Below are 18,995 nucleotides of genomic sequence, written 5' to 3' on the forward strand. Positions count from 1 at the left end.
ATGAAGTATTGCTGAAGAAGTTGTGGACAAGTCGAGGATCCTAGTATATGCCAGGAAGGCCAGCCCCGCCGGTTTCAGTCCTGGTCTACGAGAGCTGCATCGTATTGAGCCTGTCAAGAGCGTTCATGCAACAGCGACGCAAACCTCTCCAGCGCTCATTAATACGTGTGTGCATGAATGTCGGGATAGTATCCACGGCTGCTTTCCATGCCTTCAAATCTACCGCAACCGCCCCCTTGCCAGGCAGTAGTAGGGTATTCGTCTTTAATCCTCCGCTCTGGTAACGGTAGGGTACTTTCGAGTTTGGGCGGGGCGTTCTCATAGATGGAAGATGGATAGTAGGAGTAGTCGTGTGGGGCATCCATCATCTTCGTGTCATCGTCTTCGACCATGTGCTGGTCGCCGACAAGACCCTCAACGGGCCCTCCGCTCAGCGAGCTTGCTGAACTGACCGAATGACTGCCGACCGGGCTTGGATCCAAGGAATAGGTGTTACCCCCTCTGTACATGCTGCTACCCATGCCGGTTGCACCGCTACTCGACATGCCGTTGCTGTAACCCGAGTACGACGTCCTACCATTCGAGCCGAGGCCATGATGACCCCCACCACCCAGACCTGAGCCCGGTGCACCTCTTGACGTGCCGGCGTTGTGAGGGCCTTCATTTTGGTAATGACTGGGCGAACGTCCACGGACAACGACGGGATGCGATAGGCGGGCAGCGATTTTGACCCAACGAGGCTGGTCGTCTCGTGAGTTTTGTACATTTGCCCACAGTTCCACGATGAGATGGTAGTACTGTTGTTGGGCGCGACGCTTGCCATTGTTTGCCGTTGCCGACTTGAACTGGATACGCTCAAACGAGTGCTGGTAATTGCTATTGGCATGACTCGCAGGTGAGTACTGTTGCGAGGAGTCGCTCTCGGTTTGTAGGGGAAGCTGAGGCCCTGCTACCGTTGTGGACTGGTGGAAACTGTTCAATCCGTAGCCACTGTGTTCGTGGCCTCTTCCAGGGGGCGTGGGTGCCAACAGCTCCTTCTTCATGGCCAGCTGTGGACCTTTGTCCCGCTTTGGAGTGTGTTGGATCAGCTCGATAGTTTTCCCGGTTGTGCCGTCAACAGCAGCTGCAAGGGACACGGCCATGGACTGTATCTGCTCTGGCTGTTTGCCGTGGCCTTCAAGGTAAAGACGAGCGTTGGGAAGCCAAGGCGAGAGTTGATACGATACGTTTACAGCAAAGTAGTTCCGCCGGTAGCATGTCCACACACGATCGGCAGAGTAAAAGAAGCCTTTTTCGATCTTGGCGTCGATGCTAGGCCTCACCGTTGTGCCTTCGCAGGTGATGGTATAAGAATCTTCCTGGGGGTTGAAAGGAGGCGTTTCAGGGGAGCCGGTGGGGGGTGCATAGCTGGCTGCTTGATAGCCGCCACTGTAAGGGGTGAGAGGCATGGTGGTGGGCAACACACTCCTGGGTGTGTCGGGCTGGGAGTTGTAAGATCTGGGAGACAGGGTGTGCGGATATCTATGCATGCCAGGCGTTCCGGTTGTATAGTTGTCCCTGGAGGGCGCACCCATTGATGGTGACACAGACTGCGCTAGCCCCGGTGATCTACCTGGAGGTAACATTGCCGACGACGGAGCGTCATTTCTATTGTGTAGCTGTCAGCTGTCATGCATACTCGCCGGGTTTTACACGCACGGATGCGCCACAATGGATACATACAGTCGACGAGAGGAAGACATGCCGCCGTACCCACAAGCAGAGTTAAAGTAGCTGTTTGTATTTGTTAAAGAATACTGGTTGGGGAAAGTGCTGGGCACTGTCTGGGGGAATGCCGAGTATGTGTATGCGAGAGCAGACGAGGCGTTTGAGCTTGGCGAGGTAGATATGGAGCCCGAGCCCGAGTCTGAGAGAGCCGCACCGGCCTGGTAGCTGTAGAGGCAAGTCAGCCAAACTCGCAAAGCCAAAGCTATTCGGCCAAAGTGATGCCAACGACAACGATGTGTAACCAAGAAGTAGGGTGGCACGGTATAAGTCGTCAACCAGGCCAGGGGCGGTACAGCATCACCGCTAGGCTTGTCGTGTGATCAATGTGACAGACCAGCCTGTTGGGAAGCCCAGGTGCGCCATGCATCCGGAACGTGTGCGACGACAAGTCTGATTAAGGACATTGACGACGTGTTTGTTTCGGGGTAGGGGACTTTTGCGCTTGGGCAGCACCAGGCGAGAGGCGTCGAGGGATGCAGGTTGGGCCACAGGCCTAGGCAACACCACGGAGGCTGCCATGGCGGGCCGGGAAGAGAAGAACCAATGAGAGCGACGACTTACCCACTGTCGGGACGATGTGTACCGTAACGGCCTGTGATGGAGGGCTGAAGACCGGTCGCGGTATGTGCTAGGACCGTGTCGCGTCGTAGCTGGTCGGATACATACGAGTTATGATGCGCATGCGTATGCGCGCCGATTTGATCGATGCACTCTTGGTCGGAAGAGAAGGGGTTGTCCGATGCCAGAGGCAGCGGTGGTTGCAGCACTGCTTATCCCGCACGTCAGCCAATCAAGCTAAGCCAGACAGTGTGTTGTTGAACAAGACGTGTGACAATAACGGACAAGGTGCACGACTGCGCAAGAGAGAGGAGAGAAAGGCGCGCGTGGGACGTGGTTGTACAAGCGGCACCGCGATCGGGTGGCCAGAGCAGGCGTGCAAAAGCGCACTACAGGATAAGGGAAAATAGCGGGCCCACTGCGTGCTGCAGTAAACAGAGGGGAAGGTGCTGGAGCTGATGCATTGGCTGTGTTGTGGTGCAATATAAAAGTGGATGTAGATGCGCGAGGAATGCTGGGATGTGCAAAGCAGGGCGGAGAAGAGCGCCAGTCTATTGCTGGAGCAAAGGACATTTTGGGAGGTTTGGTCCATCTGCAGCACATGGGCTGCAAATGGCCTCGCATCCGACTTACCTTGATTCATTTTTGCAGCAGAAGCAGCAGCAGTCGATTGCACCGCCGCTTTGCTATGCCTGCTAAAAACGACCGCCCTTGCGAGGATCGAATCTTACGCCGTCTGACGCCTTTGCGCAGCAGTACCGACACGCTGGGTCGACTTCGATGGTGCCGGCAGTGGCGAAAGGATTCGTTGCTGACAACAGATTCTCACGGCCGCCGAACTGCTCTTGTGCCGCCGTTCAAGACGGTGATCAGCCAGATGAGCCGGCGTCTCGCGTGGCGGTTGCAATGTTGGCTGTCCGAGTGCCGGGCCCAGCGTCAAAGGGGTGCCGAAACGGGATGGTGGTGATGGGCTATCGAGCTCGTCTAGCACGCCGTTGTTGGCTCGCTAGAGGGCAATCTGGGGGTTTAGCCGGCACAAGGCGGGATCCTCGATTAGCTGCCGCTGCGCTTCGCTCGGGGGCTGGGGCTCCGTTAATGCTAATGCTCGCACTCGGCCACCTGGGGGGTGTAATGCGGCTGTGGCGAACAGACGGCGTTAGGCCTACCTGGTCTTTTTTACTTCCGGTCGCAGAGCTGCGCCCACGTCAATGTACGTGTCGCGCGGTCGTGGCAGAGGTAGGTGGTCTGGCAGTGCTGGAGTTCGAGGGAAGGTGCGATGCGTCCTAGCTGATGCTAACTTAACCTACGGCGGCTGCGCGACACCTTAAACCCCAGAAACTAAAACGGGCTCGTCTACCGCAGACTATCAGGCCCACTGCTGCGCTTTGCTTCTTCCCGCGCTCTCCCCAGTCCACAGATCTGGACTTGTCGTATCTGGAAGCTGAGCACAGACAGGTACGGATAGCGGCCCCGTCCTTCGCTTGCTCGATTTGCTGCCTACGACGTAGGCGGTGTGGATATGTCTCCGACGTCGCTACGTTGCCATCTGTCAGTCTCGAACAAAAGGTCAAGGACGCAATCCGGGTGGAGCTTACAGGGTTCAGCTGCAGTCTGCCAAATGAAACGATGTGGCGTCGAGTGATATTCGATCGTGGCTGCTTGGGCGAGGATGCTGATCTGTCGTCGGATACTGAGGATCTGTGGGTACGCCGGGCTCGCGGATCTGGTGCTATCGATACGCACGCGCTCCGGGGTGGAAGAGATCAGGTAGGCCGGGAGCAGAGGATGGCAATGCCGGGACTGGGCTCCTACAATAGATGTGAGCCTGGCTCAAGGTGCATAGGGCCGGTATGGTGAAGGGGCCGAAGCATATATGCACGGTGCCCTGTATTGAAATTGACCTCTTACTCTCTCACGGTTGCACAGGACTACCAGGGTCGACGCCCCCGTGATCTGTGAGGCTGGTAGTGTACCGGCTTTTTGAAATCAAGACAATGACTTGGAGAAGACGAGTGAGAATAGTGGGGGGAGGGGTCCAGGGATACGAATAGCTGTCGAATGAGCGGTGCATACAATGGGGCGGGCAGTAGAAGTACACTTGACAGAAGGAAAGACAGAAGCGCTACAGCTCAATCCAGGGTAGAGGCAGACTGGGGGGTCATGACGGACTTGTTGGCCCAAATGAGAAGTGCCTACCAAGTGAGGATAGCCTCGAGGCATGATGAGCATGCTGGATCAAGATTCAGCCCCAAAGCAAATGACCCGTATTGCTCAGACCAGGCCGTTTTCTAGCACCACGGTAGTATTGGCAAGCTGCAGCAGCGAGCCTTTCCCAAACGAGCATGTATATATCTCCGATGTCAGGAAGGGAGCATCTGCCCTGGTGCCCAGGCTCACCTCGATCGAATAGCTGCTGGCTCTGCATTCCTTGCACCGGGAGATGGGCTCTCCACCGCCCGGCCACATGTCGATTGGCTCGCCATCCAGAAGATCACAGTCCCGTGCAGCGATGCAGGAACATTGGGCCATGACACCACTCTCGAATGGGGGGCCGACTCGACACGGCAGATAGTGCCCGGCCTGCTGGGTCGGTCATGTTTCATCTCCATCAGCCGCCCAGAATAACCCATGGAGCGAACAGATGATCAGAGTTTGCTCCATGCCACGCCTACGCTGCATTGGACCATGGGTCAGGACGGCGTCCAGTCAGCACCAGGGCGCGGATACGCCAGCGCCCGACGTGGCTAACAGCGCCACGGCCCGGCTGCCGCTGGCAGACGACAGCTCTTCCCTTCCCGCCCGTGGGCAGTGAAGGCGAGGGAACTAGAGGACAAGAGGGGGTTTAGGCTCGAGGGCCGTTACCTGTCACAGAAACGAGCGCGACGACACTATGAGCCTTTGACGACGTGACTGAGGTCAATGAGGGAAAGCATCTACACACAGGCGCCACCGCCGGCGAGTGATGCGCACATGTTGCATCGCGTCGACGTTTGGGTTAGAGCACTCACAGCGCCATGATCCGGCCTTTGCTCTCGACAAGCACACCGCGACCCGACCGACTGGTCGACTGCGCAATACTCCGAAAGAGGGCAGAGCCAGTCATCGACGACGGCCTCTGTGCAGCACCTCGCCATCTTGTAGGCGGCTAACTATCGCCGCCGCGGCGAACGGCATATGGCCAGGCATATCGAGTCTGTCTACTGTAACGTCCAAGGCAAGTCGGGCGGCTGAACGGTAAGGATGCCAACAAGGCGGTGGGGACGCTGGCGGCCAAAGACGACCTCCCTTGCGCCTTTGACATGGACGCGATAGTCGATGGCCTACGGGGAAGGAGGGATGGGCGTAGCAGGGGGGGGGGTTTGGGAAGGAGCGCCCGGTGACGTGCAGCTTCCCGCGGATGTTCTCTCCCCCACTGGCGCTGCGCTATGCCTCTCTCGGCCCTAGCGTGTCTTGGCTACGCCCGCCGTGCTCCTAGACGTCCTTTTCAATCAACCACGGCCATGTCGGCACTCAACACCGCGACAGCGTCATCGTCCAGCGTCCCTTGCTGGTCTCAGCGAGAGCCCACGCGCGCAGGGTGACATCTCAGTCCCAGGCCTTACCGCGCTCATGTGTCTTGCACGTTGTGGCCAACCACCGAGCGCCCGGGGCTGACGCGCGACGAGCTATCATTTCTTCGCATTGCATTCCTCACTCACCCCCCAAGTCTGTAGCTCACTTTGATGCTGGTCCAATCGCCCACCCTCAGCCTCTGCACTAGGCGAGCAAGGCCGGCGGGCTGGCCGCAGGAGCTAATATGAGACTGTCCCGAGCCCTCTTCTTCGACTTCCATGCCTGGATAATCATCTGACGCACCCCCCGATGGAGAATGCAGAAGCAGGGCTGCCGCGTAGTTTCCGAGCGCCTCACCGCACTTTGTACGCGGTCCCTGGCGCTCTCGGCACTTGCCATAGCATTTCACTGCACCCATGCACAACAGCCGTTGGACTGTAGATGAAGATGGTGGCTGAGCCGGCTCACGAGATCGCCGCTTGAAGAAGACGTGCAGCTCATGTTGAGGCCACGGAGCACTCGACGCTCCTGCAGGGCGTCTGCTGTCGACACAAGCTGCTGCAGCCTCCCGCAAACCCCGTGACGGCCTTTGTCGGCGTCAGAATATGTCCGTAATCGATAAAATCATGGCGACCTGCAGCCGCCTTGAATGTACCATCGGGAAGATCAGGAACCGCCCCAGACCCCCTCTTTCTTGTCTCAGCCGACTCGAAGTAGTCTGGAGGCTGCATGATCGTCAGGCTGTCGCGACTGCAGTCCGCCGCTTGCTGCGTACGCGGGTTACACAGGGCTGCTTATTTCGGGTCTCCTGATTCAACCGATCCTCAAGAGATTGACGTGATGCCGTGCTTGAGCAGAGCGACCTCTCCCCATGGCGGTACGGCCCGTCAAGTTGAGAACGACTACATACATTTGAACGAGTTACGGTCCCTTGCTAATGGGCTCTCTGAAGCACCGCCGGGTAACTTTCTGGTGGAACTGGTAGCTGAGGTCCAGTTCCCTGGCCATCGGATCGATCGGTGCAAGCCAGTACTCGACTAGAGTTCTGCAACGTTGAATGACGGCGCTGACGGCAAGTTCGTCTAGGCAACTCCGAACTGAGATTCAGTCCAGCAGGACAGATCGAAGCTCAACTATGCTTGTTTGAGTTTTAGTCGTGAAGCCGCTGCCAGCTCATACGCACCTCACTTCGTTTCTTGTCTTCAGCAGCCCATTGTCAGTATCGCGCCCAAGCGAGCGCAGGGTATGCTGGCACAGGCTTAACAAACTCCGGCACTGGTTTGATTCCAAGACTCGTACCGGAGCACATGAGGTTATAGTTGGCTTCAGTTATAGGGCGAGAGCCGGTCTAGATACGCCAACGTCCCATTGTCTGCGGTCCAGAGACTCGCACAACGGACCCAGCATCATTGCTAAACCAGCACGGCGTACGCCGAGGCTACTCGAGTGGCTCATATACAGTACATCGCGTTGTTCGACTGAGCCTTGATTTGCGATAGTCTGAGTTCCATGAGTCCCTAGGCGTGCGCATGTTTCGCAAAGTAGCGATCCGACAGTCACCATGCCTCATCTGCTATGCTTGCCAGCACACGTGGAGCATTACAACCTCCCGTCATTGTATCGACATTATAGTGTGACCAAAGTGTGAATAGTCCTGTCTAAAGTCACTTTGGCGTGGGACTTGGTCTAAGCGGCCTTGTCATGATTTGGTAGCGAGACGTTGGCGTGGTACGGCGCGGCCGATGGCATCTGGTCCAAGATACAACAACAACAATTTGGACATTGCCAATCGGCGCAAGCTCAGTTTCCAGCTAGTCTTGTTACCATCTTCTTTGATGAGGATACTCTGGTTGACGACCCAGCTCTACTGCACCAAGACAATGCGCCGTTGTCATACCCGTTAACCGCGCCAGAAATGGCCCCAACGTATGTTTGCGACGATCTTGCGTCAAAGAAGTCATCAAATCATCTAGGTCTCTAGATCCACCAAACAGTCCCATGAGTCCAAACTCGTCTTGCATGCGTCTAGGCCATGCATACAGCCTTTGAGCGACATATTCGGCCGGTTTCCGAGATGGCCGCGTACGACAAAGCAGCCGTATAACCTGGACGGCCCCAGAGTAGCTCAAGAACGATTGGTCTGTGCGGATGCCGTGGAAGCAAACGACACGGCCATAGAAGAGCGCCGCTATTTTACTTTCCGCATCGGGATATTACCGGTCAAGACCGTTTGCTATGCGAACTGGTCAGCCACACATTTCTTTGTGACTCCATATCTAGCCCAAGCCGTTCTTCTGGCGGGGGTACAGCACGAGCATCGTCACAAGATACGCCTTTCGGCCACGGAAGCGTCAAATTGCTGTAAACCACAATCCGGGGACAGGCAATCGACAACGCCACAGTTCCGCAACATGGAATTGCCGTATTGACTCCACAACGCCGACCCCGCCTCAGACAAGCTCTTGTATTTGCCTGGACAGACTGGCATTAGCAGCCAAGGCTCATATACCTCGAACGTAGCTATCTCCTTTCGTGGCCAGTGCGCATATCACAATCTTGCTGTGTGATTGCTCTGGCGTCCAGTCATCTCTTACAACAACATTCCAACGAGTTATGAAGGATGCTCTGCCCCTGAAAGCTGCAGCTATTTGTGATCTGTGTCAGCTGTACACAACAGCTGACACTAACATGCTCTTGAGGTGAGTCGTCGTAAGCCTCTCCTGCTCTATGCTGGCTGAACCATTAACACTGCGCAGCGTTGGCAAACAACGGGGCTGCAGCGGCTCAAGGGAATTTCCCGCATTTCATCGCATGTTATTTTGAGTTGGGCAGCAAAGCCCACGGTCGTGACAGGACAGCATTAGGCAAGTAATTCCTGACCCCGATTTTCACCCAGCCATCGGCTATGCCGCTGGAAGTGGATTGCTGGAGCCGCTCAACATCCGGACTTGATTTCTGCTCTAGCAACCCTGTACTTGCTGCAATATGGAACTGCCCAGCATATCAGTAGTCACACGCAGATCCGCACTTCGGCGACCCGACCACGGACAAGTCTAGCCACCATGACATCCGCAGGATCTCGTCATACTCGTTCTCGTGTCCGATCAAAGCGACGGCTTCTCCGGCACACTGCCCAGCAACTAAAGCCCGGGTGTCAAACACCAAACATGGCAGGGCCGGCCCAGTCACTAAATTCTTGGAGTGGCAAACTGAACCGACGCAAACTCAGGTACGCAGTCACGATACCCTCAGCATGACTGCATAAAGCCTGTTTTTAGGGGGCCATAGAAGAAGGATTGGAGCATGCGATGCGCGTCTGCTCGTGCTGTGATCAGCTCATCTTCTGCTCTTACAAAGCGCGGGGGACAGGAGGGCAGGGGGGGCGCGCTGAACGCTTGAAACTAGTGTTGAGGCCGCCCACCTAGCTCGATGTCGTGAGCATTACCTGGCGTCTGTCTGGATTCCACAGCAGGCATGCAGGGTCGGGAGAAAATCCGCGTATACGAAGCATAGTTGAAGAACCCCCCAGCCAGCCCAGCCCAACAGCCCCCCTCCCGCCGCCGCTGATGCAAGCCTGAATAGACACATCATTACCGATGATGGAGGATTATTTGCTGCAAGTATAGTGTCATGTCCGTTGTGGAGGTTACCAATGAGGGCAGTCAACGGCTGCGCGCAGCTCGTGCGTTTCTCCGTGGAGCGAGTGGGGTCGAAGGGCGAGGGTTCGGGGTCTTTGGTGCTCCCCTCCCGTTGACCTATTTTCTCAAGGCTTCTCTGATGCTCCCCTAGTTCTGCTTTGAGCAGTAGGTCACGAGGATGGCGTGAGTGAGTAAGAGTAGACAAGGTGCGCTGTGGTCTAAGACTTTGGAGATGTGTTGGGTAGGTCGTCGCCTTTGCTTTTTCATCATGATCAGGAGATGTCACTACTTGCATTCGCCTATCTGGTAGTGTCGCGGAGCTGCCGAACTGTGTTATGTTGGACATGCGCTATAGAGTGGGACTATGTTGCTATGCCGTTGTTCTTCCAAGGCATATGCTTGGTGATGGCTCTCATGTATTGTGAGCTAATCTAACAAGTCAAGCCGGGATTTGACAGGCTGGGGGGTGCTAATTTGCTCCAAGGTAGTGGTCATTTCTGGGCATAAGGCTCAAACTTTGCACATTTTGTCACGAGGAGTGCAATGGGGTGGTATGATCATGACACAGGCGAATGGATCTTCCAGATAGCAAGAAGGATGGTGTGATTTGTGTAAATCCCATGCCCGCTTCCTTTTCTAGGTTTTCTGGATCAGTATTCTGTTGTAGCTTTTCCAACCTTTCCTGATAGACTCTTTAGAAGGCGTCATTGCGCACATCATCATTTTCCTTGAGAAGATTGACATTTTATATCGAATAAAGGCGACTCGAGCGATGGACTGGCTATGATTATGTCTACGGGAAAGCTGCATATGTTATTTGGTAGTGTCCACAGTCAAACATGTGACGTAGGGCACAAATGACGTATCTGGTTAAAAATGAATGCGTAAACAAAGATTCTGCACTAATATCGCTTAGCGTGATCTAAAAGGCCTCCTTCCTCTATGAGTCCCTCACACGCTGTTGCCTTGCTATTGAGCTCCAACTCGCTAGTTCACATCACCACTGTGCACCTTCCTCGACTTCAGGTCGCCAGCTTACACTGACACTGTGTGCCTTCCCTCGACTCTCAAGCGCAAGGCCTACCAAGCCCGCTTAACAGTAAGATGAACCCTCCACACTCAAATCATGTGCTAATGCTTTCAAGGCTCGCCGGTCCTCCTCACATCCTTGACCGCGGTCGTGGCTACCCATGATGGCTGACCTCGCTGGGTCTGACTCGAGCCCAGCCGTGGCCGCAAGTCAGCTTTCAGCGCCTACGAAGGCAGACAATGTCAAGGCACCCCCATTCCTACGTTTGCCGGCAGAACTGCGCAACCGAGTGTATGGATATGTTCTGGATTACCAACACAAGTACAGCAGGTGCAGTCCTTGTTACCGTACTGAACGCCGCTACGAAGTATTCTGGACTGGTCTCAACATGGTCTGCCGACAGTTACGCACCGAGTTCCACCCCCTCGTTTACCAAAATCATGAATTGGCCACGAGCTTTCATGCTCTCGAAAAGTTTCTTGCAGAATTCTTTCTAGGGGGCGAAGCCAATGTGCCAATCTCGTCCATTGTGGTTTTTTTAGTTATGAGGAAGGACATCCTGTCTCCATTCCACCTCTGCTATAGCCATGGGCTAGAAGATATCCAGTGAGGATTATGAGCAATACTGACCTTGACTATAGAAGTCATGGTGCTGTGAGACACTTCATGACGTCCGGTTTGAGAGATTTCATGATTCGGCTCATCAACCTCTCTTCGAGCGACAATCTACTACGCACTTTACCCGAGAATCTCCTCATTTCCCAGGTGATGCTCTTGTACAAGCCATCCTTCTCCGATTCATTTAAGATAGGGTTTTGGCGACTTAAAGTCCAGAAGACCAACGGGGGTGGTGCGCTGAACGCCGGAGATATTCTGGCACTGTGTGCGTTCTGTCGAAAATTGGAAGAAATTCAGCCCCATGGTCCAGAAACCCCCGCGGATGAGGGAAGGTTCCTAGATTTGATCATAAAGGTTGTTGGTGGAGAGGATAAGGTCCTGGACCGACATGTATTGACTGCGAGGAAGCGGTGGTCGATTGCCTAAGTAGATTTTGGTAAAGTTCAGTAAGACAACAGCTGTATGCAGCAAACCATAGGACGGCTCAGTAAGGAGATAGCTGGAGACAGAACAGAGACATTGTGGTCTTAGTTTGGTCTTGATTCGAAAGTAACAGAGTACACGCTGTATGCTTCAAACGCATGTTAGAAGTATCAATACACTCTTTTCTCAACTCTCTGTATCTCACAAACTTGCGGAAACAACATACTCAAGGCTATCGGTTTATTGTAGTATCTTCCAAGTATCCTGACTCTCTATCGTAATCACTGAACCCGTCTCCCTCTACTCCTTCAAAACCCTCTGTCCCAGCACCTACCCAGCCATCCAGACATGCTGTTCCTTGAGATATCCCCCTTCATCCACCACAGTGATATGAATATCCAATATACCCTTATCGAACGGATACTCGCAATAGTTGAGGACATCGTAGTACTCACGCGCCTCAACAAGCATCTCAATCTCTTGGCAAAACGGATCCAATGCGTCTTTCTTGACCGCATCCAGATTGGCACTGCCGTCCAAATGCCGAACTTGGAGATTCCATCCACCTTTCAGGAAACACCATGGCGAAGCGTGCTCCCGTGTATACGCCAGATGTTCTTTGGATAGTATGATGTGCTCGGGAAGCTTACGCAGCGGTGACGCATGGTCGGGTGGCGGTGATGAGACCGAAATAGGATTGTCCGTAGTAGGGTAGGCCTATTGCCCTCTGGTCTATATTGTCCATCACATATCCGATGCATAAATAGGAATGGCTTCTTCTTCGGTGTGATGGGACTTGGATCGGACTCAACGATTTCTACCGTCTTGCTTGGTCGCCGTGGTAGATCTTGTGGGTGCGGTATCAGCTGATGAAGTCCTATAGATGGAGTGGTTGGGGCCGGAGAGTGGTGAATATAAGAGTGAATGCCGGTAGTTATAGTGAGATATAAGTCATTCAGCTTTGAAATATCGCAATTCACCTCTCAATTCATATGCTTGGAGTGTGACACAGTGCTGCTGCCTGGCTAGAAGGTTGGAACCCTACCCAACCTGTTGTCCGCTATTGTCTGGAGGTGACGTGGAAGAGCTCCAAAGCAGGGCTCAGACGCTAAGCGAGATTTCCCCAAGCACTTACATATATCAGCTTGCCGCACTCAAGTTCAAGTCAGCGATCACTACCATCAACTCACTATATCGAAGTCTCGACACCAGCTTCTATCCATCATACAACTCTCGCCAACCAGCAACCATGTCCGCGACCAAACCCGACCCGGACCCAGCTCCGTTTCCTTTCCTTCGACTACCGGCGGAAATACGCAATAGGGTCTATGACTTCGCTACCCAGGAGATGGAGGGGAAGACTGCACGTTTATTCCCCAAGCCGACCCCGGAGCCTAACATTCTTGACAAGGACTTACAGCCCATTGAGTCTATTGGCTTGATGGGTGTGTGTCAGCAGATCCGTAAGGAGTTTCGCCCACTGTTCTGTGGTGCTTGGCATGTTCAGATTGAGATGCCCTCTCTCTTCTCCTTCCTTGCTACCTTCGCACCACTCCACATACCCAATTCGCCAATCGCCGAGATTACTACCAGAACCCGCCATGACCCCCCAAACATGCAAAACTGGGATCTGTGGTCGTTCTCGCAAACGATCAACCGGCTTCCCAATACCGTGTGGAAATTTGGACAGCGGCACAGGGAGAACAGAACACACATCTACGACTGCCGTTGTCGCCACTTCAACCAAGTTCTTACAAAAGTGTCCATACTTGCGAGGGAAGACACGTTTGTCAAGTTGGCCCCGGTTCCCATTCTCAAAATCCGACTCGATCATGTTCGTAAGGCGCGCGGATTTTCTCTTAACAAGTGGCGCATACTGCTCCAGAACGAGGGAGACAAGCTGACATCCGACCAAGAGATGAAAGTCAAGGAACTTTGTCAGGCACTCTCTGACCTGCTACCCCCGAACCGAGCACGCGGCACATATAGATGGGGAGTTCATGATATGAATGAAGTGCTTGCGAGCAGGAACCTTGCCGACGTGCATGTAAAGGTTAACAACTCGAAAGGGCAATTCATGACGAAGTATGTGTGGCAAGGCGAGAGGAATACCATGACGAAGAAGGGAGTGGGTAAGGGCAAGTGAAGCTGCAAACAGGAAGCCGAGGGGTCCGAAGTGGACGGCTGCGGTTGCAGTGCAAGTCAAGACCTTTTGCCCCAGTCACGTATTCAGGCATCGTTTCAGGTTCCGTATAGATGGGAGAAGCTGGATACCCAGTGATTAGATTAATATAACTGCCGGAACAGGGTGTAGAAGACCAAGGATGAATGGGGGAGCGAGCTAAGATGTGGGTTGAGTTAAGGAATGTTCTTACAGGGTTCCAATCGAGAGGAGTTAAGTAACTTCTTGATCAAAAGTTATAGTTACTGAAAAGTTTTCACGCTCATTTGCGATGTGTCAAGCTTTGTGATCCGGCTATGCCGGGCCAGCAATTGTAATCAAGTAAACAAATGCCGGAAGTCGCCGACGTAAGGGTCACGACATGCAACGAACCGAAGTCGGTTCCGTGGTCCAAGGTTGGGGCTGACAGCGATGACATCACGCTAAGACTTGTCCGTCAGCCCCGGCGCGCTATTTTGCGGGGAACACCCATCATCACTCGTTCACTCCACAGTCGCTATGCAGCTACCAGGCGTGTTAACGCTTTCGGTACAGCCGTTGCCGAAGCCGGATTGTAGTTTTGATGCTCTTGGAGAGATTTGTAGCAATGACGATACGCGCCTTGGTCACTATGCGCCACGTACGTGCCGGAAACCGGTGAATGTAGTCGAACAAGGACAGGATTCCTTGTGTGGCGGAGGCGCACGTGCGGTAGTCAAATGGGCGCGAAGTGATAGCCTTGATAAATACCCCGACTCCTCTGCCTTTCCTGGTTGCGAAGGATCGGTCTCGGAATCTCCATCTCCACCACAATGCGCTCGTTGATTGCTGCTCTCCTCGCATGCACGCCATTGGCGAATGCGCTCTTCATTGATGGCAGCGTCATCGCACCTTGCGACTCACCCATCTACTGCTATGGTGACTTGCTTCGTGAGATTGAGCTCGCCAGGCCGTTTGCGGACTCCAAGACGTTTGTTGATCTGTCGGTGACACCCAAAACATGCTTCTACCGTCTCCACTAACTTTACGCAGACCGACAACACGTCCACTAGATGAGGTCCTCGCAGCCTTCGCCAACCTCTCCAGGCCCATCGAGAACAATACAGCGCTAAACGACTTCCTCTCCACTTACTTTGGTCAGGCAGGTTCGGAGTTGGAAGAAGTGCCCACAGATCAGCTCCAGACTCAGCCAGACTTCCTCGATAATGTCAACTCTTCAGTCGTCCAGGATTTCACTCGCCAAGTCATCGATATCTGGCCGGAACTTACGCGCCGCTACGTCGGAGCTGGAAATTGCTCTGGCTGCGTCAACTCCTTTATTCCTGTGAATAGGACTTTCGTTGTGGCTGGTGGACGATTCAGAGAGCCTTATTACTGGGATTCCTTCTGGATCATCGAAGGTCTTCTCCGGACGCAGGGATCATTTACCCAAATCGCTGAGAACATCATTGAAAATTTCCTCGATCTAGTTGAAGACATTGGATTTGTTCCCAACGGGGCCCGACGTTACTACGAGAACCGATCACAGCCCCCGCTGCTCACCCAGATGGTCCGTATCTACGTGGAGTACACCCAGAACTACACCCTGCTGGAACGAGCTCTGCCAATCCTAGAGCAGGAGTATGAATTTTGGGTGAACAACCGTACCGTGACGCTCGAACGTGCGGGTATGAACTACTCTCTGAGCCACTACGCAGTATCGAACACTCAGCCTAGACCGGAGTCTTACTACGAAGACTATGTGACTGCAAACAACGCGACCTACTTCAACGCCGAAGGCAAAGAGTTCAACGCTACACAGCCTCTTACTGAGTCCGAGATGGCCACGCTCTACTCAAATTTAGCGTCAGGTGCTGAGAGTGGTCACGACTACACAGCTCGCTGGCTCGCTAACCCTTCGGATGCCGTCACGGACACGTTCTTTCCCCTTCGCTCACTGAACACCATCGAAATCATTCCAGTTGATCTTAATTCGATCCTGTACCACAACGAGATCATCATTGGCGAGTTCTACCGTCATCAGGGAAACTACAGCGTTGCACGGCAGTGGGCTGAACGTGCTGCAAAGCGTAGCGAAGCCATGACTGCACTGCTTTGGTCGTCTGAGCACTATAGCTACTTTGACTACAACCTTACTTCCAGTAGTCAAAATGTCTACACTCTCGCAGACAACACGAGTACACCTCTTGCACTGCAGGGGGCACCACCTGGTAAGCAGGTCTGGTTCCAGGTCTCGCAATTCTACCCATTTTGGACGGGTGCTGCACCGGATAGCATCAAGAACGACCCCAAAGCGATGCGACGTGTCTACGCGCGTGTAGAGGAGCTCTTGGGCTCGCGTGCCGGTGGTATCGCAGCGACGAATCTCGAGACTGGCCAGCAATGGGACGAGCCGAATGTGTGGCCACCGCTGCAGTACATACTCATGGAGGGCCTGCTCAACACTCCCCTTGAAGTTAGCGAAGAAGACGACGAACAGACAACCCAGGACTATGTATGGACACAAGACCTAGCTCTCCGACTCGCGCAACGCTACCTCGACTCTCTATACTGCACATGGCGCGTCACCGGCGGCGCCACCGAGGAAGTTTCGCAACTCCCTGGTTCCCAGGGCAACGGGACGATCTTCGAGAAGTATGCAGATGAGAGTACGAATGCGGCTGGTGGAGGCGGAGAGTATGAAGTTGTTGAGGGCTTCGGTTGGTCAAATGGTGTGTTGATTTGGGCTGTTGATCAGTTCGGACAGAAGTTGACGACACCGCAATGCGGCAACATCACGGCTGCAAATATCGGAGGCGGCAGTGCCAAGAGGAAGAGGAGCGCGGTGGAGCTGAGTAAGAGAGATGCTCAGTGGATTAAGAAGACAGCTTCTAGCCGGTTGAGGTATTAGATGGTCTGGTGGTAGATGAGTATACTGACTTAATGACATGATCTATTTCAATCAAAAGAAAATGATGCTTCAAACTTCCAACGCCATGCCGTCTCGAATTATTGACCGGGCCACTGCGTACTTGTAGACTTCCTCGTTGACTTTGCTCATTGCAGAGCCCGAACGGTCTGACGAGCTTCCAGAGGCCTTTGGAGCAGTGACATAATACAGACGCTTCTTGATGGAGGATGTTGTTAGATGCCTGCTAGGAGTAGGTGGCTTGAGAATTATGCGGTTCCGGTTCTGAATTCTGGATGTCGAAGTTGGGGTCGGGTTCCGACTGATTAACGTGTTCCACCACCGAGTGCACGGCCCCACCGAATGCACGCAACACCGCTTTTTCCACATTTTTCAATCAATTATATCTCAACCACCATGACAGGTATTGAAGCTGCGCTTGCAGCAATTGAATCGCTAAGCCTTGGAGATGATTTTACATATGCAAATATTGCTGCGAAGTACGATTGTGACCGATCTACGTTATCACGACGACACCGAGGGCTTACACGAGCGCGTGCAACAGCACTTGCAAATGGCCGATTGCTCAACAACACGCAGGAATCTGAGCTTGTAAAATATATACACACACTTGTGAGCCGCGGGCTGCCTCCATCCAAGCCAATGATACGCAATTTTGCGAGCCAGATAGCTCAGAAAGATGTAGGAAAAAACTGGGCTGATCGCTTCGTGGGCCGCCACCAGATCGATCTCATCTCACACTAGGCATCCGGACTCGGTCGCAACCGCTTCAAAGCTGACTCCGCCTTCAAGTACAGGCTATACTTTGAGCCCCTTAAGCGAAAAATCGAGCAATATAATGTAGATCACCGGCATATATACAATATGGATGAGAAGGGCTTCCTGATTGGCGTGCTGTCAAAGATGAAGCGGGTGTTCTCTAAGAGCGCTTTTGAGGAGGGAAAGCTGCGGCACATCATACAGGATGGCAATCGTGAGTGGATCACCACTATAGCTTGCATCTGCGCTGATGGCACGTCGCTGACGCCTGCCCTCATCTATCAGGCTCAATCTGGAGCCATTCAAGATACCTGGTTGCAGGACTTTAACCCAGAACAACACCGTGCTTTCTTCACAAGCTCACCTTCTGGATGGACTAGTCACGATATAGGGCTTGCCTAGCTTAAGCAGGTCTTCGATCGCGAAACAAAGAAGAAGGCACGTACGTCATGGCGGCTGCTCATCCTTGATGGCCATAGATCACACATTTCTATGGAGTTTATTGAGTATTGTCATGCGAATAAGATCTTGCTTATGATCTATCCGCCTCACAGTACTCACACGCTTCAGCCTCTCGACGTTGTTATGTTTGCGCCGCTCGCAGCCGCCTACAAAGCTGAGCTCGCTCGCTTTCTTGATCGCGCCCAAGGTCTTACGAGCATCACTAAAAGAGACTTCTATCGCTTATTTAATGCCGCGTGGCACTCCTCCTTTAACGAGAAGCTTATCTAGAAGTCTTTCGAAGCGACAGGCATCTTACCGTTAGACTCAGGCGTCATCTTAAAGCGGTTCACCACGGTGCAAGCAGATACCTCTAGGCTAAATTCAAGCGGCTCTTCAAGCTCAGTACTAAGCGCAAGCGACTAGCGAAAAATTGAGCGATTGCTGCGGCAAGCAGTGGACGATATCTACGATTAAAACGCTAAGAAGCTTAGCCAAACGATCCACGCGATTTCAGCTAAAAATCAGCTCTTACAACACGAGAACAACAGCCTTCGAGAGGCTCTAACTAATGAGAAGAGGCGTAGGCAGCGTGGCAAAGCTTTGCTGCTTAAGCCACCAGCTGATTATGACGGAGGAGCAGTATTCTGGTCGCCTAATAAGGTAGCAGAGGCACGTGATCGCCAGGAGCAAAAGGACCTTCAAGAACAGGAGTTGCAGCGGCAAAAAAGTGAGGCAATTCAGATTCGTGAGCAGCAGAAGCTTACTAAAGCTTAGCTGCTTGAAGAGCGTCGTTTGAAGCGAGTTGCAGCGAAGGAGGAGCGGGAGCGCTTAGCTGCAAAGAAAGCCCTTCAGCGCGAGGAAGATAAGATAGCGAAGCAGCTTCAGAAACAACTTCAAAACGATATCAAACTATGCCAAAAGGGCAAGAGTCAAAGCCTTAAGCCTACTAACGCTGCTGCGACCGTTGTGGCTGATAGGATTCCTCTTGTTGTTAGTGAAGCTGCATCGACTGCTCCGCAGCTCACCCGACGCGGCCGGCCAATAAGACCACCTAAAAAGCTGCTCATGTGATAAAAAAACTCCCAATATACTCTGTAATGTAATAAAAACCTAACACTAAAAATTCCTGTGAAATTA

The 18,995-nt window shown here is 53.3% G+C and overlaps 6 protein-coding genes across 6 annotated transcripts; 5 read left to right on the plus strand and 1 right to left on the minus strand.

Annotated features, from left to right (window-relative positions):
* Positions 1–158: 158 nt before the first annotated feature.
* PtrM4_072680 (uncharacterized protein) lies at positions 159–1,448 on the minus strand (the record flags this gene model as incomplete). The annotated part of the gene is made up of 1 exon (XM_001941435.2): positions 159–1,448. The coding sequence occupies one exon, from the start codon at positions 1,446–1,448 to the stop codon at positions 159–161; it is 1,290 nt and encodes a 429-aa protein (XP_001941470.2).
* An 8,346-nt stretch (positions 1,449–9,794) lies between these two features.
* On the plus strand, positions 9,795–9,950 carry PtrM4_072690 (uncharacterized protein; the record flags this gene model as incomplete). Its single annotated transcript, XM_066105995.1, has 1 exon — positions 9,795–9,950. One exon carries the CDS (start codon positions 9,795–9,797, stop codon positions 9,948–9,950), a length of 156 nt encoding a protein of 51 aa, XP_065964622.1.
* A 1,285-nt stretch (positions 9,951–11,235) lies between these two features.
* PtrM4_072700 (uncharacterized protein) lies at positions 11,236–11,589 on the plus strand (the record flags this gene model as incomplete). Its single annotated transcript, XM_001941432.2, has 1 exon — positions 11,236–11,589. The coding sequence occupies one exon, from the start codon at positions 11,236–11,238 to the stop codon at positions 11,587–11,589; it is 354 nt and encodes a 117-aa protein (XP_001941467.2).
* Positions 11,590–12,835: 1,246 nt separating this feature from the next.
* On the plus strand, positions 12,836–13,732 carry PtrM4_072710 (uncharacterized protein; the record flags this gene model as incomplete). Its single annotated transcript, XM_066105996.1, has 1 exon — positions 12,836–13,732. The coding sequence occupies one exon, from the start codon at positions 12,836–12,838 to the stop codon at positions 13,730–13,732; it is 897 nt and encodes a 298-aa protein (XP_065964623.1).
* An 827-nt stretch (positions 13,733–14,559) lies between these two features.
* Positions 14,560–16,637, plus strand: PtrM4_072720 (TreA, Neutral trehalase; the record flags this gene model as incomplete). The annotated part of the gene is made up of 2 exons (XM_066105997.1): positions 14,560–14,729; positions 14,780–16,637. The coding sequence occupies 2 exons, from the start codon at positions 14,560–14,562 to the stop codon at positions 16,635–16,637; spliced, it is 2,028 nt and encodes a 675-aa protein (XP_065964624.1).
* Positions 16,638–17,051: 414 nt separating this feature from the next.
* PtrM4_072730 (uncharacterized protein) lies at positions 17,052–17,816 on the plus strand (the record flags this gene model as incomplete). The annotated part of the gene is made up of 2 exons (XM_066105998.1): positions 17,052–17,336; positions 17,400–17,816. 2 exons carry the CDS (start codon positions 17,052–17,054, stop codon positions 17,814–17,816), a joined length of 702 nt encoding a protein of 233 aa, XP_065964625.1.
* Between the last annotated feature and the right edge of the window lie 1,179 nt (positions 17,817–18,995).

Source organism: Pyrenophora tritici-repentis, chromosome 2 (assembly GCF_003171515.1).
Source record: "Pyrenophora tritici-repentis strain M4 chromosome 2, whole genome shotgun sequence".
NCBI classification, from domain to species: domain Eukaryota; kingdom Fungi; phylum Ascomycota; class Dothideomycetes; order Pleosporales; family Pleosporaceae; genus Pyrenophora; species Pyrenophora tritici-repentis.